This window comes from Mycteria americana, chromosome 2, assembly GCF_035582795.1.
Source record: "Mycteria americana isolate JAX WOST 10 ecotype Jacksonville Zoo and Gardens chromosome 2, USCA_MyAme_1.0, whole genome shotgun sequence".
NCBI lineage: Eukaryota > Metazoa > Chordata > Aves > Ciconiiformes > Ciconiidae > Mycteria > Mycteria americana.
The window spans coordinates 116,968,378-116,984,759 of NC_134366.1; the positions used below are offsets into that span (position 1 = coordinate 116,968,378).

General features: G+C 40.4%; 1 protein-coding gene across 2 annotated transcripts in view; it reads left to right on the forward strand.

The window, feature by feature from the left end:
• Positions 1 to 9,195, forward strand: part of PTPN2 (protein tyrosine phosphatase non-receptor type 2) — a 34,197-nt gene extending 25,002 nt beyond the window's left edge. Inside the window, exons 8-10 of one of the 2 annotated variants that reach the window (XM_075494323.1) lie at positions 1,411 to 1,601; positions 3,222 to 3,425; positions 8,018 to 9,195. In XM_075494323.1, the coding sequence (XP_075350438.1) occupies positions 1,411 to 1,601; positions 3,222 to 3,425; positions 8,018 to 8,039 (417 nt within the window). In that variant the 3' untranslated portion in view covers positions 8,040 to 9,195. The remainder of the gene's footprint in view (positions 1 to 1,410; positions 1,602 to 3,221; positions 3,426 to 8,017) is intronic. The other variant, XM_075494324.1, reaches the window with a different exon arrangement.
• The last annotated feature ends 7,187 nt before the right edge of the window (positions 9,196 to 16,382 follow it).

A 16,382-nucleotide genomic window follows, 5' to 3' on the forward strand; every position in this document is an offset into this window, starting at 1 on the left:
TCTTGTCATAGATATTTAAACTTAAAATTACCAGCCACTTGAGCTATTGTTATTACATGTTTAAAATAGAATTCTTGGTGGGAAATTCCTTCTGTTTGACAAGAGTAGTAAAATGGTCTCTGATTTCAGTTTTTCCTGTGTGGCTTATCACTCCAGATGGAATCAGTATTTATCTTAGCCAGCAAGTCTCTTATGGACACAACCATGTCTTTCAAAAGGCCTTTTTCTGTGACAGTAAGAGGGAGCTGCTAAGTGGATTTCCATTTGTTAGTGGCTGTTGCTTTTTTGGGGTTTGTTTGTTTGTTTAAGACAAAACAAAGAAAACCTCTGAGAGTGAAGCTCTTGTGCATGAAGAATCCCTTTGTGAATTTCAGATCTACACTGGAAGCTCCTGTGCAATGGAGGAGTCGGGTCATTGTTAAAGCTCATTCTGCCAGCAGTTCATTTATAAGTAGCTGGGTTTTTTTGACATCACTCTCTGAGTTTGAGATTTAGTTTAGACCAGCAGTCTTGAATCTATTTGACAGACGAGAATCTAACACTTGTTTTGCAAAGAGTCAATTTTCAGTTCATCTTTCTTATAGGCATTTAAAAGTAACGGATTTTTTTCCCCCCAAGGTATTCTGTATCTTTAGAGGCTGGCTGATTTGTGTGAGAAAAGAACTGGTTGTTTTTTAGGGGTGATTCTTTTCCTTCCTGTTATCTTTTGAGTTTTTTTCTCTGCATGAAATTTTTGTTGCAAGAAATCCTTCAGGCTATTAATCGTTAGGACAGTTAGCCATTAGGACAGAGATCTACCAAACCAGTTTTACTTCTGATCTTTTTTTCTTTTTTGCTTCCATCTCATTTCAGATTACTTCTCAAAACAAGGTGAATATCTGTTTTATGATGCAGTAGATCTCTGGGCTGATGGACCACTAGGTGAAATAGTAGGCCACAACTTTGGCATAAAGAATGTTGGATTTTTTTTCATGGGTGTTACAAATTTTTCCAGTTCTCTCTTTTTAGGCAGTTCTTGCACACAAGGTCCTACTGTGTTTTGGAGCCATGAAAGGTAACAGCACAGCGTAGGCATGTAGACAGTAGCGGCAGATGGAAAGTGCTGGACAGTGCAGGACTGTACAATACAAGTTGCTTCCTCACTGTGGAGCTACTGTGGACAGTACAAACCCCAAAGTTAGTGGCCTCATACATTCACGGTAGCATCATCCTGGAGAAATACAAAAAGGGATTGTCGTTGGAGAAGATGCATCTTCACCTAACTTTATTTCTTCATCTAGCAATTTTTTTTTTCCTTGATCTAGTAGTTCCTTTAATCAACTTCTGTGACTCTTCTGTTGGAAGACATCTTGGGCAAAGAGGGCCTTCAGTGTTAGGGCAGTGTTTGAAATACGTTCTCCTTGTTTACAGAAACGGTGGAAGGAGCTTTCTAAGGAGGACCAAGCGCCGAGTTCTGAGCAGTCTCCTCCACACCCAACCAAAATAACCACAGAGAAATACAATGGGAACAGCATAGGCCTGGAGAACAAAGATCAAACGGAGAAAATAAATACTGACCTGTCCACTAAAGTTCAAGACATCACAGATGGAAACATTGAAAGGTAGGCAAGATGCAGAAACCGTTTAGAAGGCAGGTACACTTTCTTAAAAGGCTGAATTATTGTATGCTTTTCTTATCATAAGAAAACTTCAAGATCTTTCCTCAGTCGAGGGGAATGACAGGTGGTATTTGACTGTCTTATTGAATTATTTTTAAAATACAATTTCAATTATTCCTTGTGATAAAGTTTTATTGTTTAAAGGTCAAGAGATTAAAAACAAATGTCTCTAATTGAAGCAGCTAAACCTCATGCTTGAAAGCGTTTTCCTACAGACTGTCTGTGATCTCTATTGTGCAGTGTGAATTAGGTCCTAAAAGCGCCCAACATCATTCGATACTGATTTTTGAATACAATGCTAACTCCTATTTGGAAAAATATGATAACTCAGAAACACAAAGTTTTTATCACCTCCTACTTTCTGTACGGTGATTGAAATGGTATAATTGAAGCCATATGTTACCCTCTGCTCATGTTAAATCTACCACTGTGAATAGATTTCTGGTTTATCTGTGTCATGTGAATTTGTCTTTCTCTGTCGAGTTTCTCTGCCTCATGAGTAGCAATGCCTCAGCTGTGAGCTGCTGTAGTGGGAATTATCATCTGAGCTGCTGTGCTTTGTGGCACTGTGTCACTTGGGCCTGCGCACACGAGGGTAGCCAAATGTGGATCCATAGCCAGGGACCCAGAAGCTGGAGTGGGTTGTGCCGAGCCGTGCAGTGCAGAGGAGGCAGCGTCTGTCCCAAAGGGCTGCAGTCTGAGATGAGATGCAGCAGTTCAACATAGATAGACTGGAATTGTGAAATAACAGGTGGCTTACTGAACACACTGATGACTTTATCTTTCCATGTCTTTATGTGTGTTTTGAGAGAGAATGACAGTGATTCTGTAGATGTTTCAAGGAGCCCTTACAAGCAGGAGGGGGGGCGTGGGTGTGAGTGTGGTGTTTGTGTGCTAGGACTTGGACAATCAAGGTGGGTTTTTGTGTCAGTTATGCTTTCTTAGAGATTGTGAGGATACTTTTGGAGACAAGAATTACAAGGTGGCCCTCATAGTGTAACAACACACAACTGATTTTTAGCCTGTGTCCTTGATGAAGATTTGGTTTAGAGCCTAAGATGAGCAGCATTAAATCTGCATGCAGACATGAGTAGGTTAGGATCAATATATCAGCGAGGCTAGCGTGAACTCTGCAGTGGAGGCACGTGCTTAAATACTATAAGTGTTTGCACGTAGTACCTGACACTGCATATAAGAGCAGCCTCCAGCAAAAAATCTCAGCCACCAAATGGGGCATTGACAGCGGTGAAAGTCTAAGCTCAGATAATTAAGCTAATTCTGTTCCCTGTTGAACATGTAGGTCAAGCACCACTTACGTCTTTGTATGTATGTCATGTACTTACTTCTTGGGGCTTCACTGACCTGAAACTGTCCACATCAAGGTTGTTAAAACAGAATAAAGATTGCTTGGTTTAGATTTTATGTACTGCTGACATATGCTACTGGTGGGTTGATTAACTATTGGGAGTGTGTTGGGAAGAGGTTTGTTTTAATATTTTAATAGTCTTTTTTCTTGTTCTACAATTTAATATTTACACACACCCCCCTTTTTTTTTCTTTAAGTACTGTCCGAAAACGACTGCGAGAGGATAGAAAAGCTAATACAGCACAGAAGCTGCAGCAGATGAAGCAGAAGCTAAATGAGACTGAAAGAAAAAGAAAAAGGTGGTTATATTGGAAACCTATTCTCACTAAGATTGGGTTTGGTACACTGATTTTAGTTGGCGCTTATTCTTGCTGGAAAATGTATTTTCAAGAACATTCCTTGTAAGTAAACAGTAAGCCTGTCTGCTCCAGCAGCTAATTTTGCTGCAAGTTAATGACTAGGGGTGTGACTTAAAGCAGTAAACTTCTTACACCTGGAATGGGTACAGACTGTTACATACAATAGAGAAGTGATGTAAACTTGATCCCCTGTCAACATCTCAGGACTTTCCACTACAGGTACTTACAAAAATGAACTGCTGCCCCCCAACAGAGTTGATGTTTTTGTTGTTTATATGAGCAGGTACAAACTTGCTGCAACTGTTTATACAATTTTTAAAATGGTGTTCTACCGGATCTTAAGCAAACCCTGAACCACAGAGGTTTAGCTACTGAAGGCTGTCTGGATTTAAATTTACATGCCTGACATAAGCAATAAACAGTGTTGTATCATTTACATTATTAATGCAAAGAAGTTATCCTTAAATGTGTGTAATGTGTAATGAACTAGTGACATGAACATAAACATTTTATATTCTTATGACCTAGGATAAATATATTTTATAATTGCATATTTAATCTTTTTGTAGTTCACTGTACTTTTAAAAGCTCAGTTTGTACAAATTTCTGACCAAAAAGAATTTGATTTTGAAACTAAATGTAATTATAATCTGTGCATGAAAATAATAGTGCAACCATTCCCCATATTTTGACTCTCAAATTTATGATATGAGCAGCTAGGGGTCTGATGAAGCACTTCCCAATTCCTATTCTGTTAATTTGCATTCCTTATTTATTTTTTTTGTAGTTTTCATTATTTAAGTAAGGCTTGGAAATTTGAGGGGTTTTTAAGGCTTTTGAGAACTTAGCCCCCACTGAAAAGCATACTGTTAAATTGATTCATGTATTCAGACTTCAACTACTGTTTGAAGGCCAACATTGTTAAAGTTCTGACATTCCATTAAATGTGAAACATAATGCTTTGTGTGTCTATAGATTTTAATTGCTAGAAAGAATAAAATTCGTTCATCAGTAATAGGCGTAGAAAGCACATCAAAGGAAACTGTAGTTGGACTTGCAAGGGTGGTTGTATTTGTACAAACAAACGTTGGTAGTATTCTCCTGTACCCAGTATGTTCAGCTGTAGGAGCCACTTCTGTAACTTCACAAAGTCTAGAATTGCTTTTCAGGTTCCCCGGCGCTGTATTCAAGAGGCATGACTTAAAACACTTAATGACTAATATTTTGGGAATGCCTACGCTACAGTCCCTTTAAAATTAAGCACTCCCTTTCCAGTAGTTGGACGATAACACTTTCTAAGTAGTAGTTCAACACAAATCACTTTCGGTCCTTTAAATTCTCTTTGACTACAGAGATCATATGTGGCTATATGTAGCTTGCTGTCATTCAAGTTGAAACCTAATGATACGTAGTATTGGACTGCACTTTGAAGTCTGGATTTTATTTATTCAAGCATTGCCTTGTTGGGTGACTTCAGAGAAGTCGTGTTTTCTCCCTCCATTTTCCTACCTTGGTTGTTTTCTGTTGGGTATGGGGTTCTTGGGGGGTTGTCCCCATGTCGTCCGTGTCGTGTCCCCCCCGCCCCCCCCCCCCCCCCCCCCCGTCCTTTTGTAAAGCACTTCTTGGATGTACTGTTGAAAAATACTAAAAGAGCTAGATAATTACATTGTTCCTTATCCAAAGGAGTTAACTTGAAAGGTTTCCAGTATGTTCGAGCTTAGTAGTAACATACCGGGCACGGGGCCCAAAGAGTCTGACATTTACTACACAAAGCTAAGTTGAGTTTACTCTTTGAAATTCTCATTTCACAACAGCTAATACTATTTTGGACTATGCTGTTTATATAATAAAGAAATGCTTAAGGGTCCAGATAAGGAAAACAAGTGTAGTTTCTTAGAACGTAGAGTTCTGAATTTGGGAAATTGTCTGTCAGCAAAACAAGATCATTTGTCCTGTGGCATTACTGACCAGCTATGCAGCTCTAATAGCAAAATGACTTGCTGATTGCTGTGACACAGTATAGGCAGGCAGCTTACGTATTTTAAGACATTTCCTAGTTGTTACAACCATAGTAATTCTTTTAGCCAACAAGAGGCTTGGCAAAAGATTCTTTTTTTTCTTTAAATTCGGAAGACAGGTTTTCCAGTATCAGCTATAACTGATAGTAGGTGTAAACGTATGTGCCTTAGAAAAGATATTTTGGCTATGGAAAAATACATGGAATGTAATTAAATGCTTTTATAACAGAAATAGTCCAGATTTTATTTTAAATACTTCAAAGGAGCTAAGGAAAAAGTGCAGACGAAACCTTCACTGAAATCATACTGTCATTTATCACCTTTCTGTTTGCACAAGGATTTTCTGGGCCACCAGTATCCTACAGACACTGAGCTCTGACTGTGTCTTGTCAAGTCGTCAGTTGAATTTTTCCCTGAATCCATCTTCTAAATCCTGGGTTTTTTGTTCTCTGGACCCTGAGCAGGCATTCCTCTTTTCTGGGTGGGGCGGGGCAGGAGGGTGCCATCTTGCATTATTTCACACTCTGTTCCCTTCTTGATGCAATAAAGCAGGACTTGCACATTCAAGAGTTGATCTGTAAAAAAATTTTGTTTGGTTACATGATTGTAACTATGTCGAGAGTCTTAACTGTTAGTAATTTAAGGACCACGAACCAACACAAGCCTTGGACAAAACTATTTTGTACAGTGAATTGCCCATGACAGTATGGGCGTAGAGGGGAAATGAAACATTAGATCCCTTAGTACATTCCAGGAGATCATGTGGATAAAACACATCCTTTTTTTTTTTTTTCTGGTCTGTCAGTAATCCTTAAAAACCAAAATCTGGGGGAGGCTTGTTTTCTTTACTGCAAACTGAGCCCTTGTGACACTTTGTTAACTTGCAGCAGTTTTGCACAACTTGGATGTTAAGTAGGAACAAATATGGACTAAAATGAAGAACTGTTGATCCCAGTGACCTCTGTCATAGGAAATGCTTAAAAAAAGAGTAAGAGAAGTGAAGGCTGTGCCTTCTGACCCCTCTCCTGCCTCCCCCCCCCCCCCCCCCAATTTCTGGCAAGCTGCTGGCTGGTCCTGTGCTGCTTCTAAATTGCTGTTGCACTCGATTCAAAGTGTTACCGTGTTGGGTTTTTCCCTCTGTTCTGGAAGTATGTCAGTAAAAGTATTTGATGCATAGTGGGCTTCTTTGAATTTGATTAAACAATGTTTGACTCTCAGATGAACACTTCTGTACAAATCATGCATGTTTTATTAAAAAAAAAAAAAAAACAAACAAAAAAAAACCCAACCAAAAAAACCCTAACAAACACATGGACCTCCATTGCAAGGGGTTTGCAAATTCAGAATTAGTCCTTTAGGTTCTCTGTTTATGTTCTTGGTGCAGGGACAGTCCACTTAGAGTGACGGTACATCTGTAATTTTCTTGAAATGTATTAAGTACAATAATTTCATTCAGCGTGAAATAGCGATCTGAAAAAACTTAGAGATTTATTTTGTGGAGGTCAGATGTTGCAAGTGAAACTTAGCTTGTTCCGTTAAACCTCGAGTAAAACGGTTTACTGACATCAGTTTATATCCCACTGAAAAGGGAAGAGGTGTAAATGTGTATGCATGTATGTGTGATTGGATTGTGCAGGCGATTAAAAGGCCTGGCTAGCTTTACGTTTAATGAATGTTAACCAAATTCTTTAGTTTGCTGTTTGGCATTATAGTTAAACCTGAGACCCTTGAGGACTGCACAAGAAACTAAATTAACGATGACAAAAGAGGAAGTCTTCTGCATGGCCAAGAGGCTTAAGTCAGAGGACGACATTTGCAAAGTTGGCGTAACACACAGTAGTCTTCTGGGCTTTTTTGTTTTCCCCCACAGTTGTAGGTCAGTCTTTCATTTTTATGTACAAAAAATAAATGTGTTCAAAATTGCGTCTCTGTCTGAGTCTTTATTTAAATTGGAAGGATAAATACTTGGAAGAATTTTTTTAATGTGTCTTAACTGATCAAAGCAAGCTGCTTCATGCATCAGTGTAGTGCTCGCAGAACTTAGAAGCGTTTCACTTGTAGCAGCTTGGATATTTGGTGCTGTAAACGCCAAGGTCTCTTTCTGTGTTCCTCGGCGTAGAGCCTTACCTTCCCCAAGAACAAAATGTCCAGTTTTGGGATGTCTTCCTCACTACAAGAAACCTTTGCTAGAAATGCTTATTCCCATGCTGCTGTGCCAGGATTGGCCTACAGAGCCATGAGAGGGGACGTTAGTGTTTTGAGATGCAGCCTTCTGTAGTGCCGCTAAGGCCCGAGAAGACTGCCGCAGTGCTTGTGGGTAAATGCACGAGTAAGTGGTTTGCTGGACTGAGACCTGTACGTGACGCTCTCCAGCAAGTGTGTGCCTTGTACTGTAACATGGAAATACCTTCTGAAAAAGCAACGGCTTTCCAAGAGTGCTTGCTGCAGGCAAACGATAGTGGGTAGTTGCTGCAGGGAATGCATGAGAAGCGGTTTGGTGTTTATAGTGAGTTGCAAACGCGCTGCCTGTTCTGATTTCTCTTTTTTGTTTGGTTTTTTTTTCTTTTCTGTACTGTGTACTGAATCGGTGACTTTCTTCTGCATTGTATGTCGCAGGCCGAGACTGACCGACACCTAAGCCTTCAAGACTTGTGAATATTCTGCAGCTATAAACTGCAAATTATTGACATGCAAAGCGAGACATGACCCCCTCTTCGGGAACAAAAAGTGAGGTCTGTTAAGTACCAAGAAGACCTCAGTTATCTGTTTACAGCGTAAAGTGCATCGAGGGGATGAAGACCACCAGCAGCGTGCTACTTTGCAAAGCAAAATAATTTGCCGTCTTGTGTTTTTATAATGCCTGTATTAATGTAGAAAGATGTAAAAGAAATAAATCAGGAAATATTTTGTTTTGTACTGCCATTCTTACTGTATTTTTATACTTTTTGGCAGCATTAAATATTTTTTTAAATCTACAATATGCTGTTGTGTGCACATTATGTTAGGGAGAAACTGCTAAGAGCCTGTTTTGCGGAAAAAGGAATGTTTCGCCTTAAGGTTTCCTGATATCCTCCCTTAACTGGAAAATGGCAAAGTGATTAGGATGTGCTTTATGCAAGTATTCTCATTAACGCTAAGTATTGTACTTTGAGCTCGGAGGAACTCTTGCACATTTCTTTTGTAATACACCACTAAGAATATTATTTTATTAATCTGACCAGTTGGTTTGGTAATCCTTCTGATGTTTGCTATAAAATATGCACAGAACGTTCAGAGTCACTTTGTGAAGGGAAAGTGTTTTGTTGTTGATGCTTTCAAGGGAGGAAAAATGGGAAATGTGATGTCTCGCTACCCAGGGTCACATGTAATTAATGGGTGCTGAGGGCCAGGTGCAAAGCACACGGTGTGAACGGTGTCTTTAATTAAATGGGTTTTGCATTGTGTCATCACAGCGTGTTGTATGAATAATATTTTACTTCACATCTCCCATCAGCGTTCTCCCTGACGCGGTCGGAGCAGCTGGATTGGAAAGGGGTAAACTGGAATGCTGCTTAAAGGAGGAGTTCTACTGGCCTCAACAGGGTTTCCAGCCCTGTACCTTCTGTAACAGGGTTGATTCTGTGTGGCACAGAGTAAATTCTGTGCTTGCTGACGTTCCCTGACAGTTTCAGATAAACCTTAATTCACCAAGAAACTACGTTCACTGTGACTGCCTAAACTAGTATGTGGTGGGGTTTTATATGTAATTTGTACTTTGCGTATTTTTGTAACGGGTTTTTGTACAAATCACACAGTTGCTGAAAGTAAAGCGTGGAAGAGGGGGGAATGTAGGCCAACTCAGGCTATTTTTGCTAAAAGAAGCAGCAACCTGAAATCTTCACAGAGTTTGGGTTCGAGGCTCATTCATGAAAGCAAGTATGTTCAGAGTTGTGTTTAACTTGAACGTGAAGCTGAATCAGGGGAGTACTTAATGCCGTTACTTGAGCTAAATACATGCTTGACACCACCTTGAAATAGCCTAACTCATCAGAGTCTGGTTTGTCTAAATATTTGAATTTCTGTAGATGATTAGTATTGTTCCTAGCCTGTGCTGGAGGAGCAAACAACATCACAACTTGATTCAGCTTTCATTTTTCAAGTTGGTGCAGCTGAGAACCCAGGAGTGTTTATAATGAGATGAAGGTCCAGCCAAAAGCACTGCGCTAAACCCTGTTGTTGTTGAACACTGGAACGGAGCCTGGTGATACCACTTGATACGCCTTTGGCTACGGCTTTCAGCCACTCATGCCTCTGACCTTCAGCTATGATTTATGTTTTCATTATTTTTGTCCTCTTTGAATTGCAAGTAAGCAGAAGGTGTATGACTACTGGAAACGTGCACGTGCTGTGTTATTTTACCTGCTGCTATCACAGATGACTGTCAAACATGCAACTAATTTGTTTTATCTTGTGGGGTGTAGAGGGCTGAATGTACTTTGGCTCTCATCGCACAGTGGACTCTTCTAATCAAAATGCTGATTTCCTTGCCCTTGAAGTTTTTTAAATGACTTCCCTCTACTAAGCTGCTGAACTTAAATTGGATGTCAGGCTACCTTGATGAATAGGCAAAGGAGATAAAGACAGAGTAGTTCCAAACCCAGAGCTTTGTCAGGTTTTACTGAGGGCTGCCTTGTGACAGCCAAAGTCGTGGCTCACTGGCCCAGGAACTTCTGATGTGCGCACAGCTTTTGTTATTTCTACGTGAGGCCACAATTCTTGACTAGTACTGGGAAAATGTATTTAAAAAGGCGAAGGAAGGGGAGAGGCCACCTTCTGAGAGAATGGACAAGTGGGTGTCTAATTGCAGCCTTAAAAGAAGAATGACAGACTTGCAGATTTGCAAATGAAAAAGCTGTGATTTACCAGCTGCCATTTTTTTTTCCATCTTCAAAAGCAATGTTGCAGAGGTCCATGTTTTTATTTTTGCTAGCCATCTTGCTACAAGGACAGAACCGCCACCTTGTTCTGCAGCAAGGTTTTGGTGTGCAAAAAGTTAGGCAGACAAGGTGGATGCAGCAGTTAGGCTGGTGTGTCCCAAGGGGAGATAGTGGAAGTGGTGGGCTGGAGGAAGCAGGAGGAGCGCGGAGCGGCTTGCACCAATGCCTGCTCTCAGGGGCAAGGAGAGGTAAAGGGCAGCTGCCTCCTCTGTTGGCCCCAGGGGGCCACCGGGGAACTGCTGGCCTGGCCCAGGAGAAGCCACCTCCTTGTCCCAATAAAGACTGAAAGGTCCAAAAGAGCCAAAACCAGTAGGTTTTTCACAGGGAACAGGAAAGCCTTGAGGGTACTTTGAGGGGGAGAGGGCACGAAGAGGGAGGATAAAATAAAGCTCAAGAGAGTCTTCACCTGTCCAGCATGGAGCCCAGCTTCCGCCCTGCTCACACCAGTGGTTAACTCTGGCACTTGGACAGAGTGCAGGACACCTGCCTCAGCAGAAGGATTGCTGTGACTTCAGGCTTCTGCATGACAGACGATTACAGACCAATTAGTTTCTGCAAAGAAGCTGTCAGGCAGCAGTTGGCCTGTGCCTCACTGCACAAGTGTTGGGAATAAAGAGGAAAGCAAGCGTGCTCATTTCTCCTGTCTGCCTCACAGCAATTTATGCCCCTGGCTGCTTTTAATACAGTTAGTTTTTCCAACTAGTTTCAGGCTTGCCTTGTGCTACACACAGCCTTTTCTCTGCATTCCCTGACCACATGCGCATTTTGACTCACCAGCTTATTAGTCTGGATACCTATGGGAACTCCTAAGAATGTATTTTGGTTAATTCTCACTTTCCAACTCTAGAACTGCACCATCTCACATCCATGACCTGCCATCACCTTCTAGTAGTTTCTCCACTGTTGTCGTCTTCTCAGTGACGTCGTTTGAACTCACCGCTGTTCAAAGGCCTTCCAGTGTCCTGAGTTTGGAGCAGGACAGGCTTCCCTCCCCCCCGACTCACCCAAGTATACCTCATACAGAATCCTTTTCCTGCCCTTTCCCGTTAGCAACACAAGCTGCATGGGTAGTGAAGAGGAACCCAAGAGCAATTGCCACCAGTTTTCAAAGCTCATTACTGCTTCCCAAGGCTCTCTTGTACTTGCCATTCTGCTCCATGTTAAGTTTCTGATTTTTAATCAGCTCTGTTGCTTTTCTTCTCTTGCTTACAGCACTTGAAGAATAGCTTCAGTATAATTTTATGTCTGTAAAACATGTTTCTCTCTCACAACTTGCTCTATTAATCAGTTTTTAAACTCCAAGAAACTCCTTGCAATTGTGTTGTTTTGAAAATGTCTCCCATTGCAGCAAAGATGGTGCCTGAAAGCAGCCGTCTAGCCTCTGGCGTGAGGCTTTCGGGTAAGTGCTGAGTAGTTGTAGTTGCAACACGATACCGCAATTCAGATCCTGATTTTTATTTTTTATTTTTTAAGTAATGAGCACTACTCTGGAGAATCTTACCATCTTTTGTGCCGCAGGGCTTGTTATTTTTCACAATATGTTAAAAAAGAAAATAGCTTGTGGCCTGTCTGGAACGGTCAAGGCTTCATCTTTACTATGAGTAAGTAGCTTCTAAGCCAAGATTTAGAGCAGACTTTTGGAGATTTGGAGACAGAGCTATAGAATCATTTTTACAACTGTGAATCTCTGGTAAAGGTTAAGTAAGTAAGTCAAGGTATCTTGCTGGTTAAAACCACCAGTCCAACAAACAAAGGTAACACTGCCACATGTGCAAACCCCTAGCTGGAGGATGCAGTAGTTCAGCAAGCCCTTGTTCTGAGGATCTGTGCACTCCGAGGAGGGAGAGACTACAGCGTAACCCAGAAATCAGCCAAACTCAGGAGATGAGAAGGCTGATGCAATTTTGAGCATGGAGTTCATCATAACTTTAGAGGGCATGGAAAGTTTTAGAAGAGCTCCAAGTGATAAAATCGCAAGAATTTTAAGCCTTTTAACTGCTTGCAAATATTAGATTTCATGCCTTGTATTTCTTGTTAATAGCTGAAGAGAGATGCCAGTAGTGGAAAACTGCTCGTGATGGATATGAAGGTCAGTCAGTCCAATGAATAAGAGCAGAGAATAAGACCAACAAATCCTAATATAATTTTGTCTTTTCCAGTGCCTGCCTTTCTCACAAATTTATAGCAAGATTTAGATGAAAAGGTTAAGAAGCCATAAAAGAATAACTTTAGGGGGCAGGAAAGCCACCCTAGCTACTGCTAGTTAGCTACATGATGGCACTTTTATGTTAAAATACATTAAAGTACTACTTTCTGTCTTTTTAGGGATCTTGCCATTCTGTTATAAATAGCAGCTTGCCCAATGCCTTCACGTATGATGTATTCTCTCAGTCAGTGCACAAAGAGATTTTCTAAAGATGTGTAACTACCAAAGGAACAGCAGGTGGTAGGACAGCGCCTTCTCCAAAACCAACATTTCGGTCCCAGTTCCCGTTAACCTCCACAGCGGGCTGTTAGTGCCATGTCCGGCCACCTGCCTGTCCTGCCCCGGAGCGCACAAATCACACGGGGTTCCCAGAAGATCTATATTTAGAAACACTCACAAAGCGTTAAAGAATCTTGGTTGTCTTGCATTCTTAATTGCATTGGTTTATTTGCAAACAGTTGAAAGAATTGAATTTTTAAGATTTTTTTTAAAAATTTTGACCTTTGTTTAAAAAAAAAAAAGCTAAACTATACATTCCATCACTAGCCAGCAGATATATGTTACAAACACCTTAGGAAAATAAGTACTTGTTTAGCCAAAATGACAACAAAAAGAATGATTATGTCTAAGCTATTTGAGAGACTATTTCCATGAGAGATTGTACCTTTATCTGTAATCAATAAAAGAAGGAAAGAAAAAAACAACTCCCATGCCTCAGAAAAATTCTGAATGCTTCTTTGCTGTGCTCTGGTGGTCAAACGCTCCCTTGCTGTTGCTTCAGAATCCTTGTTTTTCCTCCTCTAGCTTTTTGTCACCGCTTCTCCTTGTTCCAAGCCATACTAATTTTGATTGAAGTTTCCTCTATTATCACAGCTGCTTTGATTTTGATTAATATAGTTTTGCAGTTCAATACCTTCTGAACTGTAGCTTCCCAACTGCCACTGTGCATACATCAGACTGCACCCTGATTAATACAGTCAATTAATACAAATTTTTCCTACCTGATTAACCTTCCGTGGATGCCCAAAGCAACACTGCTTGTTGCCCAAATAAGGTTTTACCCTTCAGATTTTTTTCACGTGTCATTTAAAACCCACAGAAGTTGACTTCAGTATTTCAAGTTTTTTTAGTACCTTGTATATTTTACAGCTGCACCATATATTCGGGATCTTGAACAAAGTTGCGTGCCTGTGTCCAACAGCTGCAGAAAACCCTTTTTGGGCTTGCTATTTGTACGTTGCAAGTCATTTGAACGCCAAGGCTTTATACAAATGAACTCCTTACAATGCAACACACCAACTCCACAACTGCTTTGCAGTACTGAACATCATCTAGAACACCAGGTTGCAGGTAGCAGAGATACTTAATAAGTTTACTGCAGCATGGCTGAAGTTCACAGGTGTTAGAATGATGACACTTGTGAATAGCCCTAAATGAAGCAGTTAATTTGATCCCACAGGAACTAAGCACTTAAACAGAGCCAGCTAAATAAGGCTTATACAATCACCTTATTTAAAAATAAAAAAAACAAAACCCACAACAAAAAAAACCCTAAGAAACTTAAAAAGCTTGTGCCTGTCGATAATCCCTTTTTTTCCCCCCACGCCAACATCCTATGACAGTTGGAAAAGCCTTACGGAGCATCTCCAGTGCATATATAACTCTTTCCAAATAGCCGTACCCATTGTATAAGCAACACGAAGCTGTGGTTGAAGAGCTGGCTCTTTGATAGGTACTGTTCAGCATCTTGCAAGTTAGTGTAATAGAAGATGTGCCTTGAGGGCTCATTCTTTACAGTCATTATAGTTGTAATTATCTGAGCCCTGCACAAATGCAGGCATATTCCCATGCTCATCTGGTAGAAGGACCTACACTAAGGTAATGCAGAGCTAGCCATTTGTCCCCTTCTTTCTGAAGATGAGTTTTCGTCTCAGGAAGGCTTCAAGAAAGTACAGCTGATTTCAACAGCCATCTCCATCACGTTGGTTGGCTCAGTAATTCCAAAAGAACTCCACAAGTTAAATATTCTGCCCCCTTTAAAAACCACCGTTCTATGTAGCAGCTGTCAGTTCGAAGTATTCTTCTTACCACATCCATCCACTCTTCTAAAATAACAAAGTTTATGTTCTCAGATGAGTATGTTTAAACTGCTAGGCATTCTTTCTTGACCTATTCTCTAGTACGTCAGCAAAGCCCCAACTCAAACCAAACATGGTCATTAGACCATGCAGAGGCGTCAGCGCATAGAAGGGAGAACTGAGTATCTCCTACAGCTTCATCCTAAGGTCAGCTTCTGATTTTACTGGTAAATCTGATAAACCCTGCTGGCTTTCAGGTCTAAAGCCCAAACCAGGACCATGATCAGCTTCAACTTCTGACTTCTTACGTCAGATTCTAATCAAGGAAAATGAATACTTGGTTCCAGATTCAGCAGTGCATAGGAACAAGCAAGTAGTTCTTGTGATTTACACAGGACTATGTGCTTTAAAGTTAAGAAGTACTCTAAGGATTTACTTGATTCAAGGCAAAAGTTTTCAACCAGCTTGGCAGATTCAGCTTTCCAAACTGATGTACAGCCATAAATTACACTCTCCTAACAGTTACCAGATCTCTCTGTGCTCACTACTGTCCCATTACAGGTGATGTATTAGATTCACAGAGAATCTGAGAATCCATCACAATGAAGAATGACATCAGAAAATATTTAGGTCATTAGTCCTTTTCTAAAAATGCAAAATTTGAATAAACAGTATTTGCAAGCATGAAATATCACCATGACAGGGTCTATATGAAGGCAGGCTGCAAATCGTTTAGCCTTCCACTTGCCTATAGGAACTCAAGCTTCTTGTACAACAATGACGAGACCATGAGCCAAAATAAATCTTTAAGCTCAGAATAATGTTGTGATCTTTTTAGTCGTGTTATTTGGTTCAACTTCTGGTTGTAGCTTACATAGCAGTTGTATGCAAATTACTTTTTGTTCAGGTTAAGTTTCTTTTGATTCACAATCACAGGCATATCGGTCGTTCCTGAACACTTTAAATCTATTCATTTTTTACACCCTAAAACATGGCACCTGCACAAAGATGCTACATTTCGTGAATTACTACTGTGAAAGCTTATTAATATGAGCAAAGGATTACTTTAAATTTCTAGCATGGTATTTAGTGTTAAGAAGCGTTGGTGTTAATACAATTCAAACCTTAAAAAAACCCACCACCAAACACCGCAGATATAATTAAGTAATCATGAAGCCTTTCCAGTTCTCCTAATGCCAGCAGCAGTTAGTTCATGCTCACATTGTTCTACACATATCTAGGTTTGTGACTGACTCAAATACAACATTTAACTTGAGACTCCCTACGTTTTCAGACATTATTTGAAGGTATTTGGACATACAATTATATGAGGCATTAGCTCCACATACCAATTCTCCAAGGTTCAGTTTGGCCGTGCATTATCTGCTTCTGCAAAGCAGACTTAAGACTGGAAAACACTTAAATTTCCTATTGTTTTGTAGAAAAAGAACAGTAACTGAGTATTCATTCAAATATTAGTCCTCTGTGACAGGTATTCACTATGATTCTCACCTCACAAACTTTCAAAAACCCCAAAAGATGAACAATACCGCATCCTTTGGGTGATCAGTCACGTTCACTGAGTAGTTAGAGTGAACTGCTTGCATTTCTTTACCAACAGGCACAAGTTTTCAAGCAAGGCTGACTACTGAGTCTTATGCCTACACCTTTAACAGATCTCTTCAGGACTGCTACGGTTCCTTTCCTCATCATTTGTACTA